General features: G+C 52.4%; 2 protein-coding genes across 5 annotated transcripts in view; one reads left to right on the top strand and one right to left on the bottom strand.

The window, feature by feature from the left end:
* Window positions 1–220: 220 nt before the first annotated feature.
* PBDC1 (polysaccharide biosynthesis domain containing 1) lies at window positions 221–2473 on the top strand. Its single transcript, XM_055820409.1, has 7 exons — window positions 221–315; window positions 398–463; window positions 1505–1564; window positions 1658–1798; window positions 1902–2013; window positions 2176–2305; window positions 2336–2473. The coding sequence occupies exons 1-6, from the start codon at window positions 298–300 to the stop codon at window positions 2286–2288; spliced, it is 510 nt and encodes a 169-aa protein (XP_055676384.1). The 5' UTR covers window positions 221–297; the 3' UTR covers window positions 2289–2305; window positions 2336–2473.
* A 212-nt stretch (window positions 2474–2685) lies between these two features.
* The window catches only part of XPO7 (exportin 7), a 49655-nt gene continuing 33880 nt past the window's right edge, over window positions 2686–18460 (bottom strand). For all 4 annotated transcript variants that reach the window (XM_055820140.1, XM_055820141.1, XM_055820139.1 and 1 more), the window contains exons 13-28: window positions 18351–18456; window positions 16887–17022; window positions 15879–15952; window positions 14710–14790; window positions 14143–14206; window positions 12829–12937; window positions 12246–12352; window positions 11684–11772; window positions 10859–10966; window positions 9652–9734; window positions 8868–9082; window positions 7551–7689; window positions 7065–7225; window positions 5313–5411; window positions 4860–4987; window positions 2686–4706 (exon numbers count right to left, since the gene is read on the bottom strand). In XM_055820140.1, the coding sequence (XP_055676115.1) occupies window positions 4613–4706; window positions 4860–4987; window positions 5313–5411; window positions 7065–7225; window positions 7551–7689; window positions 8868–9082; window positions 9652–9734; window positions 10859–10966; window positions 11684–11772; window positions 12246–12352; window positions 12829–12937; window positions 14143–14206; window positions 14710–14790; window positions 15879–15952; window positions 16887–17022; window positions 18351–18456 (1793 nt within the window). In that variant the 3' untranslated portion in view covers window positions 2686–4612. The remainder of the gene's footprint in view (window positions 4707–4859; window positions 4988–5312; window positions 5412–7064; window positions 7226–7550; window positions 7690–8867; window positions 9083–9651; window positions 9735–10858; window positions 10967–11683; window positions 11773–12245; window positions 12353–12828; window positions 12938–14142; window positions 14207–14709; window positions 14791–15878; window positions 15953–16886; window positions 17023–18350; window positions 18457–18460) is intronic.

Raw genomic sequence — 18460 nt, 5'->3', positions numbered from 1 at the left:
CCCCCCCGTACACCCCGTGTCCCCCTGTCCCCGCGCCCCCCGCCCCGTGCCCCCCTATCCCCGTGCCCCCCTATCCCCGTGCCCCTCTCTTGTCCCCCTGTCCCCGTGTCCCCCGACCCGCGTGTCCCCGTGTCCCCCTGTTCCCCCGTACCCCCCGTGCCCCCCCGTACCCCCCCGTGCCCCGGTCCCCCGTGGGCGCAGGCGCGCGTGGGCGGGGCCGCGGCGGCGCTTCCGGCAGCGCGGGGCTGTCGCTGTCGCGGGGCTGTCGCTGTCGCGGGGCTGTCGCTGTCGCCGGCGATGGCGGCGGCGGGACTGGTGGGGCCGGGGGGGCCGGGGGGAGCGGGGGGCAGGGGCCGGGGTCCCCCCGCCGCTCCCTCAGCAGCTTCTCCCCGCGCAGGGACCCGGCGAGGCCGCCGCGGCCGCTCACGCGCTGTCGCTGCCGGCCGAGGCCTTCGGGAACGATGTGAGTGCGGGGGGGCGGGGTCCCTGCCCGGGGGGTCCCAGTCCTGGGGGGTCCATGTCCCGGGGGTCCCTGCCCCGGGGATCCCTGCCACAGGGGGTCCCAGTCCTGGGGGGTCCCTGCCACGGGGTGGTTCGTGTCCCAGGGGTTCCCTGTCCCGGGGGGTCCCTGCCACAGGGGGTCCCTGCCTTGGGGGTCCCTGCCCGGGGGGGTCCCAGTCCTGGGGGGTCCATGGCCTGGGGGTCCCAGTCCTGGGGGGTCCCTGCCCCGGGGGGTCCCTGCCACTGGGGGTCCCTGCGCCGGGGGGTCCCTGCCTTGGGGGTCCATGTCCTGGGGGTCCCTGCCACTGGGGGTCCCAGTCGTGGGGGGTCCCTGCCACGCGGTGGTTCATGTCCCAGGGGTTCCCTGTCCCGGGGGGTCCCCGGTCCCAGGGGGTCCCTGTCCCAGGGGAGTCCATAGCCTGGGGTTTCTCGGTCCTGGGGGTTCCCTGTTTGGGGGGGGGGTGTCCTTGTCTTGGGGTTTTCCATATCCCATGGAGTCCCATCCCAGGGTGCTCCATGGCCCGGGGTGGTCCGTGTCCAAGGGGGTCCCTGTCCTGTGGTGTCCCTGTCCTGGGGGGGTCCCAGTCACAGGGGGTGTCTCTGTCCCGGCAGAGGGTTCCAGCCTTGGAGGATCCCTGTCCTGGGGGGTCCCTGTCCCAGCAGGGGGATCCCAACGCAGGGCGAGGGTCCTAGCCCAGGGGGGCTCCCAGCCTCAGGAGTCCCAGTCCTGGGAGCCCCCAGCACCGAGGGGGTACCAGTCCCCACTGGGGGGGGGTCCCATGCAGATGGGATGCTTTGGGGTCTGCAGGTCTACAGTCTCACCCACGAACCCCCACCGCAGCCATGCCGGGGGTCTGCCTGGCCACAGACCCTCACCCACAAGCCATCTCTGCCTCCACCCCCTCCCTTTGCCCCCACTCGCTTCCCCCATGACCCCCAAGGGGAGGGGAGGACCCCCCCTCAAAGGCAGAGCGATGCCTGACCCCCCCTCCTGCCTTCGCAGCCCCGCGTGGAGCTGGCCTGGGCCATGAGAGCCCACCAGCACGCCCAGGTCTACTTCAATGTAAGTCCCAGGGGGGGTGTCAGAGTGGGGGGGGGGCCTTGTTGTGGGGGGTGGGGGGGTGGAACTGGTTAAATCTTTAATCTTCCCACATAGCTCATCTCCTCCGTCGACCCCAAGTTTCTAAACCTGACCAAAGTTGATGACCAGATCTACGGTGAGTTCAGGAAAACCTTCAAGGATCTTAAAATCGACGTGCTCGACCCCGAAGAGCTGAAGTCGGAGCCGGCCAAGGAGGTGGGTGGGGAGCGGGGGGTGGGGACGGGACAGGTGAATTTTGCTCCCCCCCCCGCCCCCCCTCCCTGGGCTCCAGGGATGCTGACGACGTTTCCCTCCCTAGAAGTGGCGGCCGTTCTGCCTGCGCTTCGAGGGGGTGGTGGAGGATTTCAACTACGGCACGCTGCTCCGCCTGGACTGCCGCAAGGACTACACCGAGGAGAACACCATCTTCGGTGAGAACACCGCTGGCACGGCACGGCACGGCACGGCGAGCCACCCTCAGGCTGCCACCGGCCCCATCCCTGCTAGAAAAAGGGCGCACAAGGCAATGGGAAGGTTCAAACCACAGATCTGCTCTTTTTTTTTAAAAGAAGTTTTTTTTTCTCTTCTTTTAGCTACCAGAATCCAGTTTTTTGCCATTGAAATCGCCCGGAACAGAGAGGGCTGGAACAGCGTCGTCTACAGCAGTGCCAGGCAGCCGGTGGCCAAGGAAGCGGCGTCGGGGTGATGGTGGGATGTTCACCCGGTGCCGAGCCCCAGGAGGGGCAGAAAACCCCCTGCCCCACTGCTGGCAGGGTCTCGGGGTGTGGGGGGGCAGGGCTATACCCACCTTCCCCCCTCCTCCAATTCAGACTCCCATTTGCAGATTGTAAATAAATGCTTTTAAAAAACAATAAAAAAAAAAAATACAAAAAAATTTAAAAATTCATTCCTTGCACTGCAGGTGTGGAAAGGGTCATTCCCTGGAACAATCCGCTTTGATTTTGGCTAGATCCACGAGCCCCCCCCCCAATTAACATATTTTTTAAAATCCGCTTCAGAGGGAAAACTGGCCCCGCAGCGGGCAGGGGGCAGCTCCTGCAGGGGTGGGCTCGGGGCGCAGGCGATGCCCAGGCAGACACGGCTCAGTAGAAACCATTGAAGTTTTATTTGCAGTCACAATGCTTACACTGTATGCAGCAAACACCCTTACAAGTCAACCAGCAATCTGCTCACGCGAAAAAAGGACCCAACACACAATCGCCAGAGGAAAGAAAACAAAACGAAACAAACAAACAAACAAAAAAAAAAAAAGGGAAAAATAAAATAATTAAGAGGAGGTGGTGTCTGGGAAGAGAAACTGAAGCCCTAAGGACCGAGTGTCTGTGGGTAGAGCTGAGCAAGGGGATGCACACGACTAGCAGCAACAATAGTGGAAAAAGTACAAGGCAAACAGGTTCCCTCCCCCATCAGCTTTCCTCCGTCAGTCAATTTTATATCCAAAACATTTCTTATGGTGCCTTATTAAAAAATGGAATAATTTTAAAGGGGGGTGTTAGATACTTCATGCTAGGCAAACCTTGTTATTAAGAACGCTGTGAGGCGGTAAGCTGGCTGCAGCAGCCCTGCGGCCGAGCTCTGGAGAGCACGGAAGGAGCATGGGAAGCTCGTCCGCAGCCCGAGCATCCCACGGGGGGCTCACCCGCAGCCCGAGCATCCCTGGGGGGCTCACCCGCAGCCCGAGCATCCCTGGGGGGCTCACCCGCAGCCCGAGCATCCCTGGGGGGCTCACCCGCAGCTTGAGCATCCGACGGGGGCCTCACCCGCAGCTTGAGCATCCCTGGGGGGCTCACCCGCAGCTTGAGCATCCCACGGGGGCTCACCCGCAGCTTGAGCATCCCACGGGGGCTCACCCGCAGCTTGAGCATCCCACAGGGGGCTCACCCGCAGCCCGAGCATCCCTGGGGGGCTCACCCGCAGCTTGAGCATCCCACGGGGGGCTCACCCGCAGCCCGAGCATCCCACGGAGAGCAGGGCAAGCTCGCCTGCAGCCGAGCATCCCACACGTGCTACCTGCTCAACTGAGATGGGGAGGGAAATAAAAATTAAAAAAACCCAACCAAACAAAAGAAAACAGAAAAAGAAAAGAAAGAAGGCAGAGTGAGGAGAGTGCCCCTGGGCCGGCGCTGGGCGCAGGGTGCGAGGGAGGGAGGCGAGGGCCCTGCGAGAAGCGGGTTGACGAGGGGACAGCGCCTACTGCTACATCGGGGGACAGGAGAGACACCCACGAGCAAGCACGAATGAAAAGATCACGCGGCATGGCTTAGAGTTCCTAATAACAAGGGCAAGACGGTAACGGGAAGTTGTGATTTCCAGGGGCTTAATAAGAAAAAATATACATTTGGAATTTTACAATGCTTTTTTTTTTTGTTGTTGTTGTTGTCGGGTTTTTGTTTTGTTTGGTTTTTTTTTGTTTTGTTTTTTTGTTGATTTTTTTTTTTTTTTTTTTTTTTTTTTTGCTTCTCTCTACACTTGTCACTAAATATATCTCTGCACTTTCACACACCCACCCCTTGCCCAGTAAAGCTTCAGGCCTGCAGGACACGCTTTCCTCACTCGCATACACAACCCTCACGCCAGCACCGGTGCACCAGGACTCTGTAAAAATTTCAATCACACTATTTTTTTTTTTTTTTTTTTTTTTAAACTGAGTCAATATAAACCTTGTTCAAAATGTTATGAAAAAATGTACATGTTTATACAAGGCAGGCTGCAGCAGAGCGCTGGCGTTCCACGCAGACATTCGGGTAGGGAGACGCTGGATTCTTGCACCTGGCTTATGCCCTTCCACCCCCTCCCACGGAAACAGAAGCACCCTGCCCCGGTGAGCTCAACAACCCCTCCTGTTCCCTCCTCCCTCGGGACGTGGAGTACGGCCCAAAGCGAGCGCCGCAATCCAGCCCTGGGGAAGAGCAGGGATTAGAAACGCCCTCTTTTCTTTCCATCGGAAACGGTAACCCCTCTGGGCCAGGCCAAAGAGATGCTGCTCTGTACAGGTGGAGCTGGGAGACGTCAGCTCATCATGTCGTTGCTGTTCACACCGTAGGTGGAGTTCTTCATGGAGTCGTTCACCTCTCGCCTGAACGCCGACAGGTTCTGTGTAAACCTGAGGAAAAGGCAGAGCAGCGTGTTAAGAGGCGGAGGTTGCCCGTTCCTCCAGTGTTTTGCCCTCCACGAGGACCGTGGACCCTCTGGGCTGTGGCTCCACGTGAAGCTGCGGGCTCAGCACGCCTCGGGGCAGGCTCAGCCCCACACTGACCTGTCCCTGTTCTTGGTTAGGAGGTTGCGCTCGATGCCTTCCATGAGGTTCTCGAAGCAGAGGTGCATTGCCTGCTGTTTCTCCGGAGGCTGGCTGTTCACTATACTGTTCCTCAAGTCAGAGAAATACTGGGGAAGACAAGACAAGGGGTTAATTTTCAGATGAACAGCTGCCTTGGCGCTGGGACGCAGCACGCAGCACGCATGACAGGCTCTTGGGAAGAGGAAAGAAACGCGTTACAGCTCTTCAGGTGACTTCTAGTGCCCTTACGAGTGACAGTTAATAGGGTCCCTTGGCGCCACGGCTGCTGCAGGCGAGGGCTGGACACCCCTCGACACACAATCTCTCCAAGTCCTGACTTCCCAACCACCCTTTCTGACACCGTTCCACTCCCTTCTGCATCACCCAAACCCTCGAGCTCCTCCAGCTGCGGCGGGAGGGTGGGACGTTTACCTTTTCATTAAGCAGTATCAAGCCGAGCAGGGGCCGAGACATTGACCACTGGTTCCTGCAGTCCTCAAAGATGATGATGTTCAACACTGTTGACAGCATCTGGAAGAGGGAAAGCGGTTTAAAACCAGCACTTCCACCCCAGCTCTCTCCACACCACGGCACTGTGGAGGCTCAGGAGCAACGATTCACCTTTGATGCTCCAGTTATGGACCTTCAGTGCTACAGAGCTCGTCACGGGACGAGAGGAGGACCCGGAGCCCTCCTGAACGGGTGGAGAGCTGCTGGCACATGGAGGAGGTGCCGGGAGCTGTCTGGGTATTTATTCCTGACACATTCCTTCCTGCCCCAAGGCAGCCAGGGGAAGATTGTCTCACCCTTACTTAAACGAGGTAACAGAGAGTGCTTAAATGCAGAGAGCACACGCTCTGGTGCCCTGGGGAGCTGCCTCCAAGGCCACAGCAGGGGCGTCTGCCCTACCTTCCACAGCCTCCTTTGGCTATAGCCAGTATCTAACTTAGCTGGGTTGGAAGGTGCGGCTTGTCTTTTTATACCCTCAGAAAACACAGCTCCCAGCCCCCAAAAAAGCCTGCTTTGCATCTGAGCTACCAGCAAGGCTGGAACAATATTCCCTGCTTTCACGTGGGAGTCATGCTGACACTTTGACAAGTACCAGCGAGTGAAGTTGGCTAACACCATCAAAAACGCACCGAGCACTGCTGCTCAAAGCAGCGCGGCCAGCCAAGAGGCATACAGCAACGTTCTGCTCTCAGGTTTGGATACCCAGATCCCAACACAGGGCCCTCTGGAGCATCAACACCTCCGTGAGCAGAATCATCTGTCACTGAGTGACAAGAGGGACTGGAACTACGCGGTACGTGTAGGTATGTGCTGAGCTAAGCAAGGAAAATGCCTCGGCTTGCTATTGATCCTCTGCCATCGCACACGCTCCTGACCCAGAGAGAAGACAAATCCCAGCAAGCTCCGTGTCTGTTGGAGGTGTTGCAGACGGAGGCGGATGGCAGATGTGCTACCAGCATGTAAAACTCCCTTATCAAATTCACGCTGCGGAAGCCGTTCCGCAGGCGGGCGCGGCCGGTGCCAAGGCGGCACGTGCTCCAGCAGGCTGCAAACCCGACTTCCACGTGGGTCCCGACACCAGCACCACAGCAGAGTTCCCGGCTGCTGAATTCTGCGCAGAGCCTTGTGAAGCGTGGGGACCCCACGGTGCCTGCTCTGCTGCGAGCACACTTGTGCCACCGAGCTGTTCCAGGGATTTAAACAAACCCTGATTTATTTGGTTGTTTTTTTTTTTTTTTTTTTTTTTTTTTTTTTTAAGGCAGCAGAAAAACACATGCTTTCTGGTTGAAGGTATGTTTCCTGGCTTCATTTTATGAACTGCCAACACTTCCCCTAACCGCGTTTCTCTTTTTTTCTTTCTTTAAAAAAAAAACACCAAACCAAAAAGACAGAAAAATCTCTTTTTTTGGCTACTTCCTTTCATATCTGAAATGCAAAAGCAGTGTTCCTTGCAGAGGGAGAACGATGGCCCTGAAGCTCAGCTTTGAATCAGACCTGCCGTATGATGAATGTGTAGGAAAAAAATGCGATACTAGTAAAAAAATCTTTTTTGCTCCAGAAAAGCCTGAGGCTCTAGAGCAGCGAGCATGCAGCCCCCATATTACATCACGGTAAGAAAATTCAGGGCTTATCAGGGAGTTTGCCACAACAATGTCCTACATCTTTGATCTTTACCTGCTGAATCATCTCTGGGTGCTGCTGCATAATGTGCAGGAACCGGTCGCTCTCCTGGGTCAGAGGTGTGGTCCTCTTCTTGGTGCTGCGAGACAGTTGCTTGAAGAGATAGGTGACAATGTGGTCCAAACAGGAGCAGCAGCCTGTGCAAACCATGGTGTCTGCAAGAACAGGGAAGGGGGAGATATTGGGGTACCGCCAGCGTTTCCCTTGCTTCAGGCTCCCAGGGAAACACCCCCATTTATCTGGGTCCTCACAGGGACTTTGCAAGCAAGAACCACCTAACCCTGAACAGGTCAGCGATTTCCTCGCTGATATATTCACTGCCTCTAATGTTCCACTTCAACAGAGGTGAAACTCCTCCACCCATTCCCAAGGGACATCTTACCTGTTCGCCTGAAATACTAATGCATTCAAAGCAACCAAAATCCTTCCCTGCTTCCAAATCAAAGCCCTAAGAGCACAACAGAGAGCAGAAGTAGTTACCTAGTGCAGTGAGGCCTTCTGAAATGGAAGAGAGAATATACATGATTACATGAGGCTCCAGACTGGCTATAAAATTCATGTGGTCCTGGGTAAGAACTTCCAGCAAGGAATAGTATGACTGGCTGAGTTTGGGATAATCCTGCAGAGAAAGGAAGAGAGAAAGACTTTTAAGGCCTCATGGCTAGCCTGGAACCATCGGTTAAGGCTTTCTGCTAGACCCAACCCATTCATTAATCACCTGAAAACTGCTTACTGAATCTCCTGGAAAGGGAACAAACCAACCTCTCTCACAGCATAACTTATGGGCCAACATATTTTCCACCCTTCTTCCGCACCGAAAGCCTTCCGAACAGGCTCCAGCAACAATGGTCCAGCAGGTTCCCAGCACTGCTACATCAAAACATCTTTCCCCACTGCTTCACCCTGTTCTAAATGGGGAGTGTTAGCTGACTAATGCCAACGCTGGAGATGCAGAGATAGGGCTGGCTCTCCAGGTGTCTGTGCAGAGTGCCAGATCACATAAAAATCAGCACACGCGATGCTGGGCTCAGCAGCCTGCACTGCAGGCAGTGCCACAGCCCGCCCCGCCAGCCCCCAGACTTGGGGGGGACGACTCTGGTGGGAATCCTGCAAAGTGGCCCCATCTCAAGAGCTGCCAGTCTCAAAAGCAATTGTCTGGCCACTGGTATCGTAAATCAAGAACGTGCTGAATGCAGTCCCAGAGAGGGCAACGACTTCTTTCAGATCCTGCTATGGTAATAAGACAGGTAAGACTTAGGAGGAATGTACGCTGCCCTCTCCCTCGATATTTTGCCAAGCAGGACTGTGCTGCTAGGGTCTCAAAGCTCTGCCGCAAAATAGATTCCTGTATACGAGGTCTGGATCGGAGCAAGACTCTGTAGGTGGATGTCTTCAGCAAGCAGGTTGCACTGTAATTGCTGATGCATTCAGATCTCTGCCCACAGGCAAGACAGGGAAGAACAATCCTTCACTTGCAGGAAGTGTTTTTCAGATAGAGGAGGAATTATTTTGGTAATTGCTCTGCTGAGGCTTGGAGTGTACCCCACTGGAAAGCCGAGCAGCCGGGTAGGCCAGCGGGGCCCTTGGGTGGTGGGGTTACAGCCTTCACACGCAGGACCTGCTGCTGCACATTCCAGGAGCTGTAATATCCTGCTGGCCTGTGCCTATAGCCGGGCTTCCAGGAAGTGGCACGAGTTCACTCGTCTCTGTGATTAAAGTATTCCTTTACTGTATAATCTTCCAACCCTGTCCTCCCTAGCCATGTGTTTACGCTGCTAATCACAGGTGTCAGCTTACCAGAAGGTCACTGTGAGGGATGGAAAGCAGAAGCTTGATGAAAGTCTGCAAGGCATTGTCCAGTGCATCATCCCCGTACAGACGGAAGACCCCAAAGTTGACGTAGCTCCCGCTCAGTGCAGCCTTCAGCATAGAGAAGCAGATGGAAATCCCCTTGAGCTTCAAGGCATAGACTTGATCCTTCGGGACCTCCCCAAGCGTTAGGATACGATTTCCTGCACGAGCACAGAAGCGGACTCAGGATTTCAGCAACCACATTCAAACCCCTTTTTCCCCCCAGGGTGCAGGAAAAACAAAAGTAGAGGCATAAGGAGTGGCTGAGAAGTCAGCTCCGAGCACCAAAGAACTTATTCCCCGGCCAAAGGTTAAGGAATTTATTACATGCTTAGAAGTGTGGCTCATCTAGGAACCACGGGAGAACACAACTGCCTGTCATTTCGCTGCGGGAACTGGACAGCAGAAGGACAGGATGGCTCTCCATTTGTGTCACAGGTTTGCCCATGTCACCTTGCTAAGGGGCTCAGCTGGGCTCCTGATCGTTGCTGTCATTTCCTTCCTTGTCTGCACGGCAAACGCCCTACCCCTTCTGCTTGCCTGCCTACCCAGCTCTTCAAGCAGAAGCATCTCCCCGTATCTAAGCAGGCATTCAGCAAGCAATCTGGCACTGCCTCCCAGCCCGGGCTCGCTCTCTGAGCTGGCAAGTAGCCCAGCCCTCACTCCCCATGCGAGTGGAGGAGTCAAGGGCAGACCAAGGCTGCCCGGACCCCACCTGCGGGATACTCACCATACGTAGTTATCATTTTACTTGTTTCTCGGAAGAGCAGAATGCCATTCGGTGAGGACACATCAAACTGCAGCCGTTGGGATCTAATGGAAAGACAGGGAATAAACTGGAGCTCAGACACACCTGGGAGTTAAAACAAAGCTAACGCTCCAGCACCTCCATGTGCTGCTGTCTACTGGGGCACCCTCCCCCCAGGGCTGCTCCCCCAGAGATCAACAAAATGCCCCGGTCTGGTAGGAAATACTGCTGTTCATTATCAAAGCCAGACAAGGCACAGCCACTTCGGGACAGGGAAGCTCTGCTGTGGCAGAAGAAAGGGCCTATATTTCACAGATGTTAGGAATATTACAAGAGCAAGGCTGGAAATCCTGTCTTGGCAATAGTCACTAGGCTACTGTACACAAACACAGCGAACATCTTGGAAGCGGCATTGTAGGGCAGGCTGACTAGCTCCTATTCATAACACGACCAAGAATTCAGAACTTGGCATTTTTTCCCCTACAGTGAACAGATCTTACAATTGAAGCGCAGCGAGTTGTCCAGTTCACCTCTGAAATAAATGAGTGGACGTATTCCAGTAAGGATTGTCCTACTGCAAAGATGCCGCTCGCTCGCGGCGAACAGTCTGACAGTACGGATTCTCAAGAACTCACAAATGACTGCGCCTGAACCTTGTGTCCCTTCCACTCGGCTGCAACAACAGAGCCTTCCTATAGGGTTGTGTTCAGCTGGCTGCGGGCCAGAGCAACGTCTTGGCAACCTTCCACTGCCAGATTAGACAGCTTCTGAATTATCTGAATAGCGTCAGAGGTACCTCTCTGCTGGCAAAAAGAGCTGATGCTCTAAAAGCAAATGTGGTCATCTGGCTGCCAGATAGAACAACACTCACTTTAAATACAGATTTTAAAAATTAACGTGAGCTGCCTGCCTCCATCTTATAGTGTTGTCCTTGGAAGCAGAGGCTGAATAAATTCAGTGCTTATTGATTGTGTCTCTTGGTCCGAGTCACGACACGACTGGTATCTGAACTGTTAGATCTTCTTCCCTACTGAAACAATGCCAGTTTCACCCCTGTCCCCTTGGCAGCCTTTATAGCATAAATAGATTGAAATAGAGAAAACAGAACCGGGCACCAACACCCACACAAAGACTGAAGCAGCAGACAGACACAAATCCCTGCCAGCTTTCAGACGCTGGGGGTTCATACCTATTGTGTACCAACTCAGCCATCAGTTTGAGGACAGGTGTAGTGCAGGCTGGGTCATGGTACCAGAGTTCAATCGCCCGCTGTAGGATTGGCATGTAGGATGGGTAGCTGTAAAGTGAAAGCTAAGGAACTTTGTTGCTTTGCATGAACTAAAAAGGTCACAACTTCTACCAAAAAGGCATGTTTTGTGTGCTGCACCCAAGCCTTGCAAAGCAGCTTACTTAACAAGGTTAAACAGAGATGCTGCTTGCTGGGGTCTGCTTTAGCACGGGAAAAAAAGCATAAATTAGAAAATAAATATTCAGTCCATTGAAGGAGTTTGCATACACACTTACACTAGGACAAAACCAAAAAAGGTTTTGAATGAAGACAGAAAGATCTGTCAGTGCGACAGACAGCTGACCTTCACCGGCCAAAGAGAAATCTGCAGCCCAGATACTGTGCTCTTTAAGCAGCTATGCTCTCACCAAGAGGACAAAGATACCAACTGCCGCTGGCTTTAGTGAGCAAGAGGAAAAGCTTTTGTTGCTGCTGAGATGCATGCATCCCATTCAAAGCCTTTGTGCTTTACAGGTCAGATCTCTTTAGGTCACTCGGAAAAAACCCCAACAGTTCAGCCTTGAGCAGATTTCTAGGTTGACCTGGTTGCAGACAGGCCAAGTCAAATCTATTTTAGGGCTTAGAGACAGGACACTGAGTACTATAATAGCGAAGAGAAACCCCAGTCAGGATTTAGCAGGGAAACTACGACGCCTGCATGCAGTCAGCCAGAGTTTTCCCCTCTGACAGACAGGATGAGTCAAGTTTAGGGCAACAGAAGGATACATCCACTCAAACAGCATCATGAAGCTGGTCTTGGCGTTGAAGGCAAAGGCTATTCCCCTCAAGTCTCTCACCAAACCAACCAAAGTTCTCTGTATTGCAAAAGAAAAGAGATGTTAAAACATAACACACTTATGGATCTCTCCCTCCCCGGCTCCATCAGCCCAGAGCCAGTTCCTTTCCTCCCACCCCAAAAGCAACACAGCCTTTCTGTGCTGGATGCCAGTCCCAGGTTAGAGAGCTTCAGGGCCAGAAGCCCTCTTGAATTAGAGCCAGCGCAGTGGCAGTACTGGGGTATTACATTCCCACAAGAAGGAAAGCCGGCACACGAGCCTTCCTGCTTCAGTTATGAGCTACACCTAGACCCCAAGGGGTCCAGGGCGCACCACGGCTTCCCCGTGGACTGAAAGGAAAGCACCCATCACTCCAGCACCTAGCTGTCTCACTCAGAGGGGAGAACGGCTCTCACTCTGCAAGAGTTACTTGTTCTCTCCTGTCTGTCTAAAGCCCCTAAGGGAAAGAGGAAGGAGAGCATGGATAACAGGGAACGTCCTGCCCAACTTACTTTTGCCTCTTGCTCATTGAAAGTATTTGTGCTGAACATCTGTGCCACAGTCTCAAAGGCAGCTGTGAGGGGAAGCATGAACTGCTCATACTGATCCTCATCTTCCCCTGAAAGAAAAATGAAGAAATCAGGAGGAAATAGACGGCACATCCTTGTGTCCTGCTGTTCTGCCTGTGCTAGACGTGCAGACGTGGCTCACCCATGGAGCCAGAGGCAGTGAGACCACAGGTTTCCAGACAGGTCATCTATCGTTGCCGATACCTAACTTACAGGTAAGGCTTAGAACAAACTCTGCCACATCAAGAACACTTTTGGAATATTACAAAAGAAAAATTTAGCGCCAGCATTGGTGGCATGCACTTGTGAACTACTTGTACTCAGCAACAGAGCACTAAACCCACTACTCTGGAGCTTCTTTCTCCATCTTTTTCTTATCCCATTTGGCTTTTCCCATTCCACCATCCTTTCCTGGGGGAGCTTACAGCTCCCTAAACAGCTGAGCCTGCCATCCTGCAGATCCTAGCCTCCAAACCACAGAAGACCCTAGACCTAAGACCCTTCTCCCAGGAGAAGACCCTAATACCTAAATCCACCATGAGAAGACGTCCAAGTGCAGTGTAGAACGTAGTCCGACATCTCATGTCAGTCAGGTTGGACTGATTGTTAATGCCCAGGAAGGAAAAGTGCTCGCTCTGCAAATGGAAAAGAAAAGACAGGTTAAAGGGGAACGACCACCTTGAACGGGCTGCTGTATCGAGGGCTGAGGATCTCTGGCGTTCCCCCATCGAATTCTCAGCCTGTGCAAGGGTGAGAAGCAGCGAGCGCCGCTGTTCTGCTGTTTTGCTAACCACTCTGCAGCTGCCAGCCATCTCCGAGAGCAAGCCACCAGAGGGCAACAGGAACCGCGCCTGCACGCCCCAGAACAGCATCCTATCCACCGGCAAGGATACCTTTCATCTTGGAATTCCCCAGGACCAGATGAACAAGGAAGTCTTGCTTTGCCTCCAGAGCAAAGCAGCAATCTGCCACCCTTACTCCTGGGGATCCTTCAGCCACTAAGGTTGCTGAAAACCAGCCCTCTGCAGACAGATCCCCAGTGACCCTGCCTGCATTTTCCACGGAAACAGCAGCCCCAGACGACGCAGCTCGGGTGCAGCTTCTGGGCCAAACACAGGATATAGGACTGCCTGCAAAACATCCCCTAGCTCGAGGAATACAGCGCCTCGTTCAACCAGTTGATGCAAACCTTCTGGACGTGCTGCTGGGAGTCCTATTGCTCCAGCATCGGAGCATCAAATGACTCCATGCTCCCAGAGGCAAGTCAGAAATCTGATACTTTGCTGCTGGCTTCTAGCTGCTCGTTCTAACATTTTTGATTTCAAGTTAGCATCCCAGATCCGCCCAGGGAGGACCATAGTGGTAGTGACCAAGGAAGAAGGCTGCTCTCCTGGTCACTGCAAGCGATGGCACTTCTTCCAAATCAGTCTTTTTAGAACAAAAGCTGGGGGCACTGAAATGCTGTGATATTTTGCTTGATATTGCATAAACAACGCTCACTGCTGTCCACCAGCACGCGCAGCAGTATCAGCGGTCTCCTGCATTTTGCTCTGGAGATGGCTGTCTTTCAGTGGAATAAAGAGACCCTCGCATTAACCCTCTGGGGATGAAAGGTACCACGTAATTACAGCCCCTCAAAACTGAAGGGCAGGCTTCAAATAAAGAGAGATGGAACACAGTTCACGTTTTCTAGAAGCTCATCTAGTACAATGGAAGCATCTGGGAGACAGGTAACTTCAAAAGTGTGCCCAGGTGTTAAAATCAGGGGATTATCTCAACTGCACAAAGGCAGATGGAGGAGTCTGCTGTGAGACAAGAAGCAGAAGGTGAAAGGACTTACCGTGTGATTGTTCAGCATGAACTGTACGGCGCTCAGTTTCACCAGCTTTCTAACACTACTGTATGTAAAGGGGGTGTTAAGGAAGCAGCAGAGTCAGCAGAAAACTCCTTACAGTGCTTGCAAAGCATTTTCCAGGGCAAAACTGGAAGGGGACTTAGGTCTGTATTATTCCGTATGTTCTAGCCTCTCTTCCACTTGTTGCAAGAGCAATCAAGTTGTATAGAAGTCTCCTGTAGAGACCCGCAGTGACCATTTTTATTTACTCTGTCAGGAAGAACAAATAGAAGGCCCTAAGATAGACTGTAAACAAATTAACTGCAGACAGCAAGCTACAAAGCTATTACAAAGCGAGAATAAAACACCATTATAGCCATCCACTGCAATTCAACAGCTAGGTAAGACGTTGACCAAGCACTCGCGCTCTCTTTCTTCTCACTACTCAAATGATGAAGCAGTTCAGGAATCTGTTACATGCAGAGTGCTCCCATTCCAGCCGAGCATCTGGGTCACTCTTCCCCCATCGGCTTAAGCGTCCTGCGCACCCAACAGCTCTTCCGAAAAGGATATCCAATGGAGAGGTCATTGAGCAGCTGCAGCGTCTTGGAGGTGATAGGCTCGCATCGACCCCAGTACTTCAGGTTGGTGATGCTAGGGAAGAGCACAACAAGGAAGGATCAGAGGGGTTTGCTCGGCTTCCCCTTTGCTGTGCGGCGGATTCTTTCAGTTCAAAAGTCACCCAAACATCATCAGCTCCACCCTCCACCGAAACCACAGACATCACAAGCCACAAAATATTGGTATAAAATTACTGTACTTACATTTGGTTGACTAGAAAATTATCCTTCAGATAATCTTCACTACTTGGGTCCCAAGCTACACTGGCCCATACCCAGGCCCTTGGAATTCTGTGGCACTCCAGGGCTGGTTTCTGCAGCAAGGGTAAGAGAATTCTGCGGCAGTGACTACATGCAGACGTATGCAATTCTGCACCTGCACCATCCACTGTCAGCTGCAGAATTCTAGTAGCCCTTGCTTCTTCCAGGAGAGCCATTTCACCCCTTGGGGATGATGCGCAGCTGGGGCGCACGAGGGTAGGCAAGGCCCCATGCACGTAAAGATGGGGGCGATGCTAAAGAATTTGAAGGGGAGCTAGCGGCTGCACAGCACCAGGCGCACGGCACTGGGCGTCAGCGCTGGAGCTACTGAATTGGTTCAAAATGCTAACAGAAGCTGCCAAGGACATGACAAAAAGCCAGTCGACAGGTTTGGTCCAGAGGAGAGCTGCCCAGGAACAGGCCGAATAGGGTGCCTACCGGAGTGGAAGAATTTTAAGAAAAGGACTTGCGCTACCCTGGTACTGAACAGCACAATTTGCAAAGAAAACCTTTGAAGGAGTCCCCTCCCCACAGAGCTTTCGTGGCTGGTGATTGCCAATAGTCAAGTGATAGGGCATGAGTGCTCGAGGCTGTCCCCTTCTCTGACTTTGGTTTTACTAAGCAGGCACTGGAAAGAGAATCCATTATCTTGGTGTACGGCTTATTTTTGTGTCTCCACGGTGGATAAATCAATCCTGGATATTGCGCGTGACTTAAGCCCTGATAAAAGCCTGTAATTCTCTTGAGTAGCCAGATGTTACTAGTTTTAGACTGAACAACACTCCCTCATGCTCCAGTTTTCCTGGTTATACCTTCAAATAAACCCTGGAATCTCTGATGCCTGCAAGCAGAAACACTTACATTTTTCCTATGAAGACGCTCAGGACCATGGTCTCATCATTCAAACCCAGGACCTCTGAGAGACGGCGGTACAGCTGGAGGGGAAAAAAATAACACCAATTTAAAAGCTGTCAAGAAAACAAGTAATGATCAAAGACTTTGTTTTTGACTTGTTCTCCCCGTGTGGCACATGGGCCTAGGAGGGTGTGTGCTCTGGGCTTTCCTAGATCTCTGTGTGTTGTTTGACTGATCTGATCCAGACCAATACTTGCCCTAATCACTGCTACCTCTTTCCACTAATCAGAGCAGGTTCAGGTACTGTACACAGAAGCTGGAGAACCTGCCTTTCCTAGGGAAAGGGGACATAACTACTGTGCTGCTTCACACAGTATCTTAGTGTATTTGTTTGGAACTCTTTGAGTTTTTTGCCACATCATTGCTCTGAAGTCTCTGGGGTGGGGAAGGAAGGTCATAGGTTACTGGAAAGGAATGGAACCTAACTCTGGAGTAATGACATTCCCATTCTTTACTGGGTTTTTTTGGTGTAAAAAAGGGTATTTTGCATTTTTAAAGAGGCACCAAGGCATTCAAATCTACAATTGCCTTGTAATGAAGAGAATGGATATCGATCTCCACTTTAGAGTGGGGAAGCAAGGCACAGGTGCCAAGGTCAGGCTCCTTATGGGTGTACGAGGTGATGACCTCACACACTTCCACAGGTATATTGGCTTAAGGGAACTCATATGAAGTCACAGCAGAAACCTGGCAGATACCAAAACTGACGTTCTAGGGCTACTGTCACAGTCACTGGCTGCCTTCCGACATACACAGAACACAGTATTCAAAAACAGCTCAGGGCTTGCAAAATTAACACGCGACATGTATCCAGAAAACACCGCAGACTGGTCTCTTAAGTATTTTCAGCTATAAAGAAGAGAAAACAAATAATGCCACTTGCTTTCATTTAAAAAGGGAAGCTATTACTGGACTTCATATCCCCAAAGAGACATAGCCAAGCAGGCTAATTACCTTGGAAGACTTCTGCACCTGATCTCCAATATAGATCTTGCGGAACTGCTCAAAGAAGCTCAGCATGGCAAGCTCCAGCTTCTCATTCCCTGCCTGCGCCAAGCGAGAGTCCGTCAGGTTCATCAGCTGCAGCACCCTGGAGAAAGGTGGGAAAAAACACACCTTGCTGATGGGGCCCTGGGAGGAGGGAGGGATTCCTGGCACACGGTGGTGTTTCCAGGCTGAGTGCAATGGTATTTTTCACTTTCTGTGGGCGCTGTTGTTTCGGGTCAAGGACTGACAAAACTGGTGACAAAACAGTGACTGGGGTACATTCCCCTCCGGTGCAAGGCCACTGTAAGGCTTCCGTGTCCCCTCTGAGAGGGATGCAAGGCCTCAGGTTTTAATTTGCTGGTGAAGTGAGTTTCAGGTGCTTTAGTGCGCTCGCCTAACGACTGGTCCATCGTGTTCTCAAACCCACCTGAGCAACTACTGCTCCCCTCACAAGAGCAAGGCTCTAAGTGACACTCCCGCTTCAGTTTGGCTTTTGTTATGAGCCCTGCAGAAACAACGCTGCGACCTGTGCACAGGCAGCGAGCAGACCTTGCTGGCAAGGAAGGGGCAGAGGGATTTTAGGGTAACACACATCCAACAGAACGGGGCAAAAGCAGCGATATTCTTTTTGGCAAGTGCCACAAAGCACAGAGTGGGAAAGAAGATAAAACGTAAATGGGCTTCTATGGACATCCATCACCTATGCTGGCACTAAAGGTAGCTGAAATATATATGGGGTCTCACCATTTCCTCTTCAGTAACTCATCAGCTACGCGGGAAGCCAGTACCTGATGTTATCTGCTGGCTCACCAACAGGCCAGCTTCCATACATTCATAGTTCAGCTCCTTTTCCTACCCTAGCTTCCGAGCAGAGCGATTAGGCTCTGGACCAGAAGGCATTCAGCGCAGCTCAAGGTTGGTTCATGAATTCTAAGCTACGTGTTCTCACATCCATCAGATAAAGCTTGCACTGGAGAGTATTTACAATCCTGAAAACCCAGCACATGTTAGACAACATTGTAAAGTTTTAACAGCTAGAGAAGAGCTACAATATTCACAGCGTATTTACGGACAAAACTCACTTTGGATTATTAACTAGGAAAAAGATTTCCCCCCACCACCCCAGCAAAGAACCATCATGCATTTAGTGCTACTCCAATGCATGCATTTAAGCGCAGTATAATTCCCCTCTTACATGCTCTTCCCCTCTCATTCTCTTTCTTATAAGCCAGATTTCCCAATTTAGGCAAACCACAGCAGAACTCTGCTGGCTGGCTCTAGCCAGTGCCACCCATCTCTTCTTTCAGGACGGCCAATTCCACACCGTTCTTTTCAGCGAAAAGAGGGGAAGAACATGGTGGCAGCTTCACAACAGCAATTCTTTTGTTGACTTCAATAGTGGTGCAGCTAGAAAACAGTCAGCATCCCTACCGACAAACCAACTCGCCATCCATCGCATCCTGCTCATCCGTGCTGGCGAACGAGACCCTACCACCAATCACTGCCCCGATAATATAGACGAGCCACGTCAGGCGCCCTGA

Source organism: Falco peregrinus, chromosome 17 (assembly GCF_023634155.1).
Source record: "Falco peregrinus isolate bFalPer1 chromosome 17, bFalPer1.pri, whole genome shotgun sequence".
NCBI lineage: Eukaryota > Metazoa > Chordata > Aves > Falconiformes > Falconidae > Falco > Falco peregrinus.
Note: the sequence above shows the minus strand (reverse complement) of the source record. Positions and strands in the feature narration are given on the sequence as shown.

Bases quoted from the DNA above. Each gene is read 5' to 3' on its own strand.
- PBDC1 (XM_055820409.1), top strand. The intron at 1,565-1,657 runs GTAAGTCCCAGG...CTTCCCACATAG, and splicing joins ACGCCCAGGTCTACTTCAAT to CTCATCTCCTCCGTCGACCC. The intron at 1,799-1,901 runs GTGGGTGGGGAG...TTCCCTCCCTAG, and splicing joins AGTCGGAGCCGGCCAAGGAG to AAGTGGCGGCCGTTCTGCCT.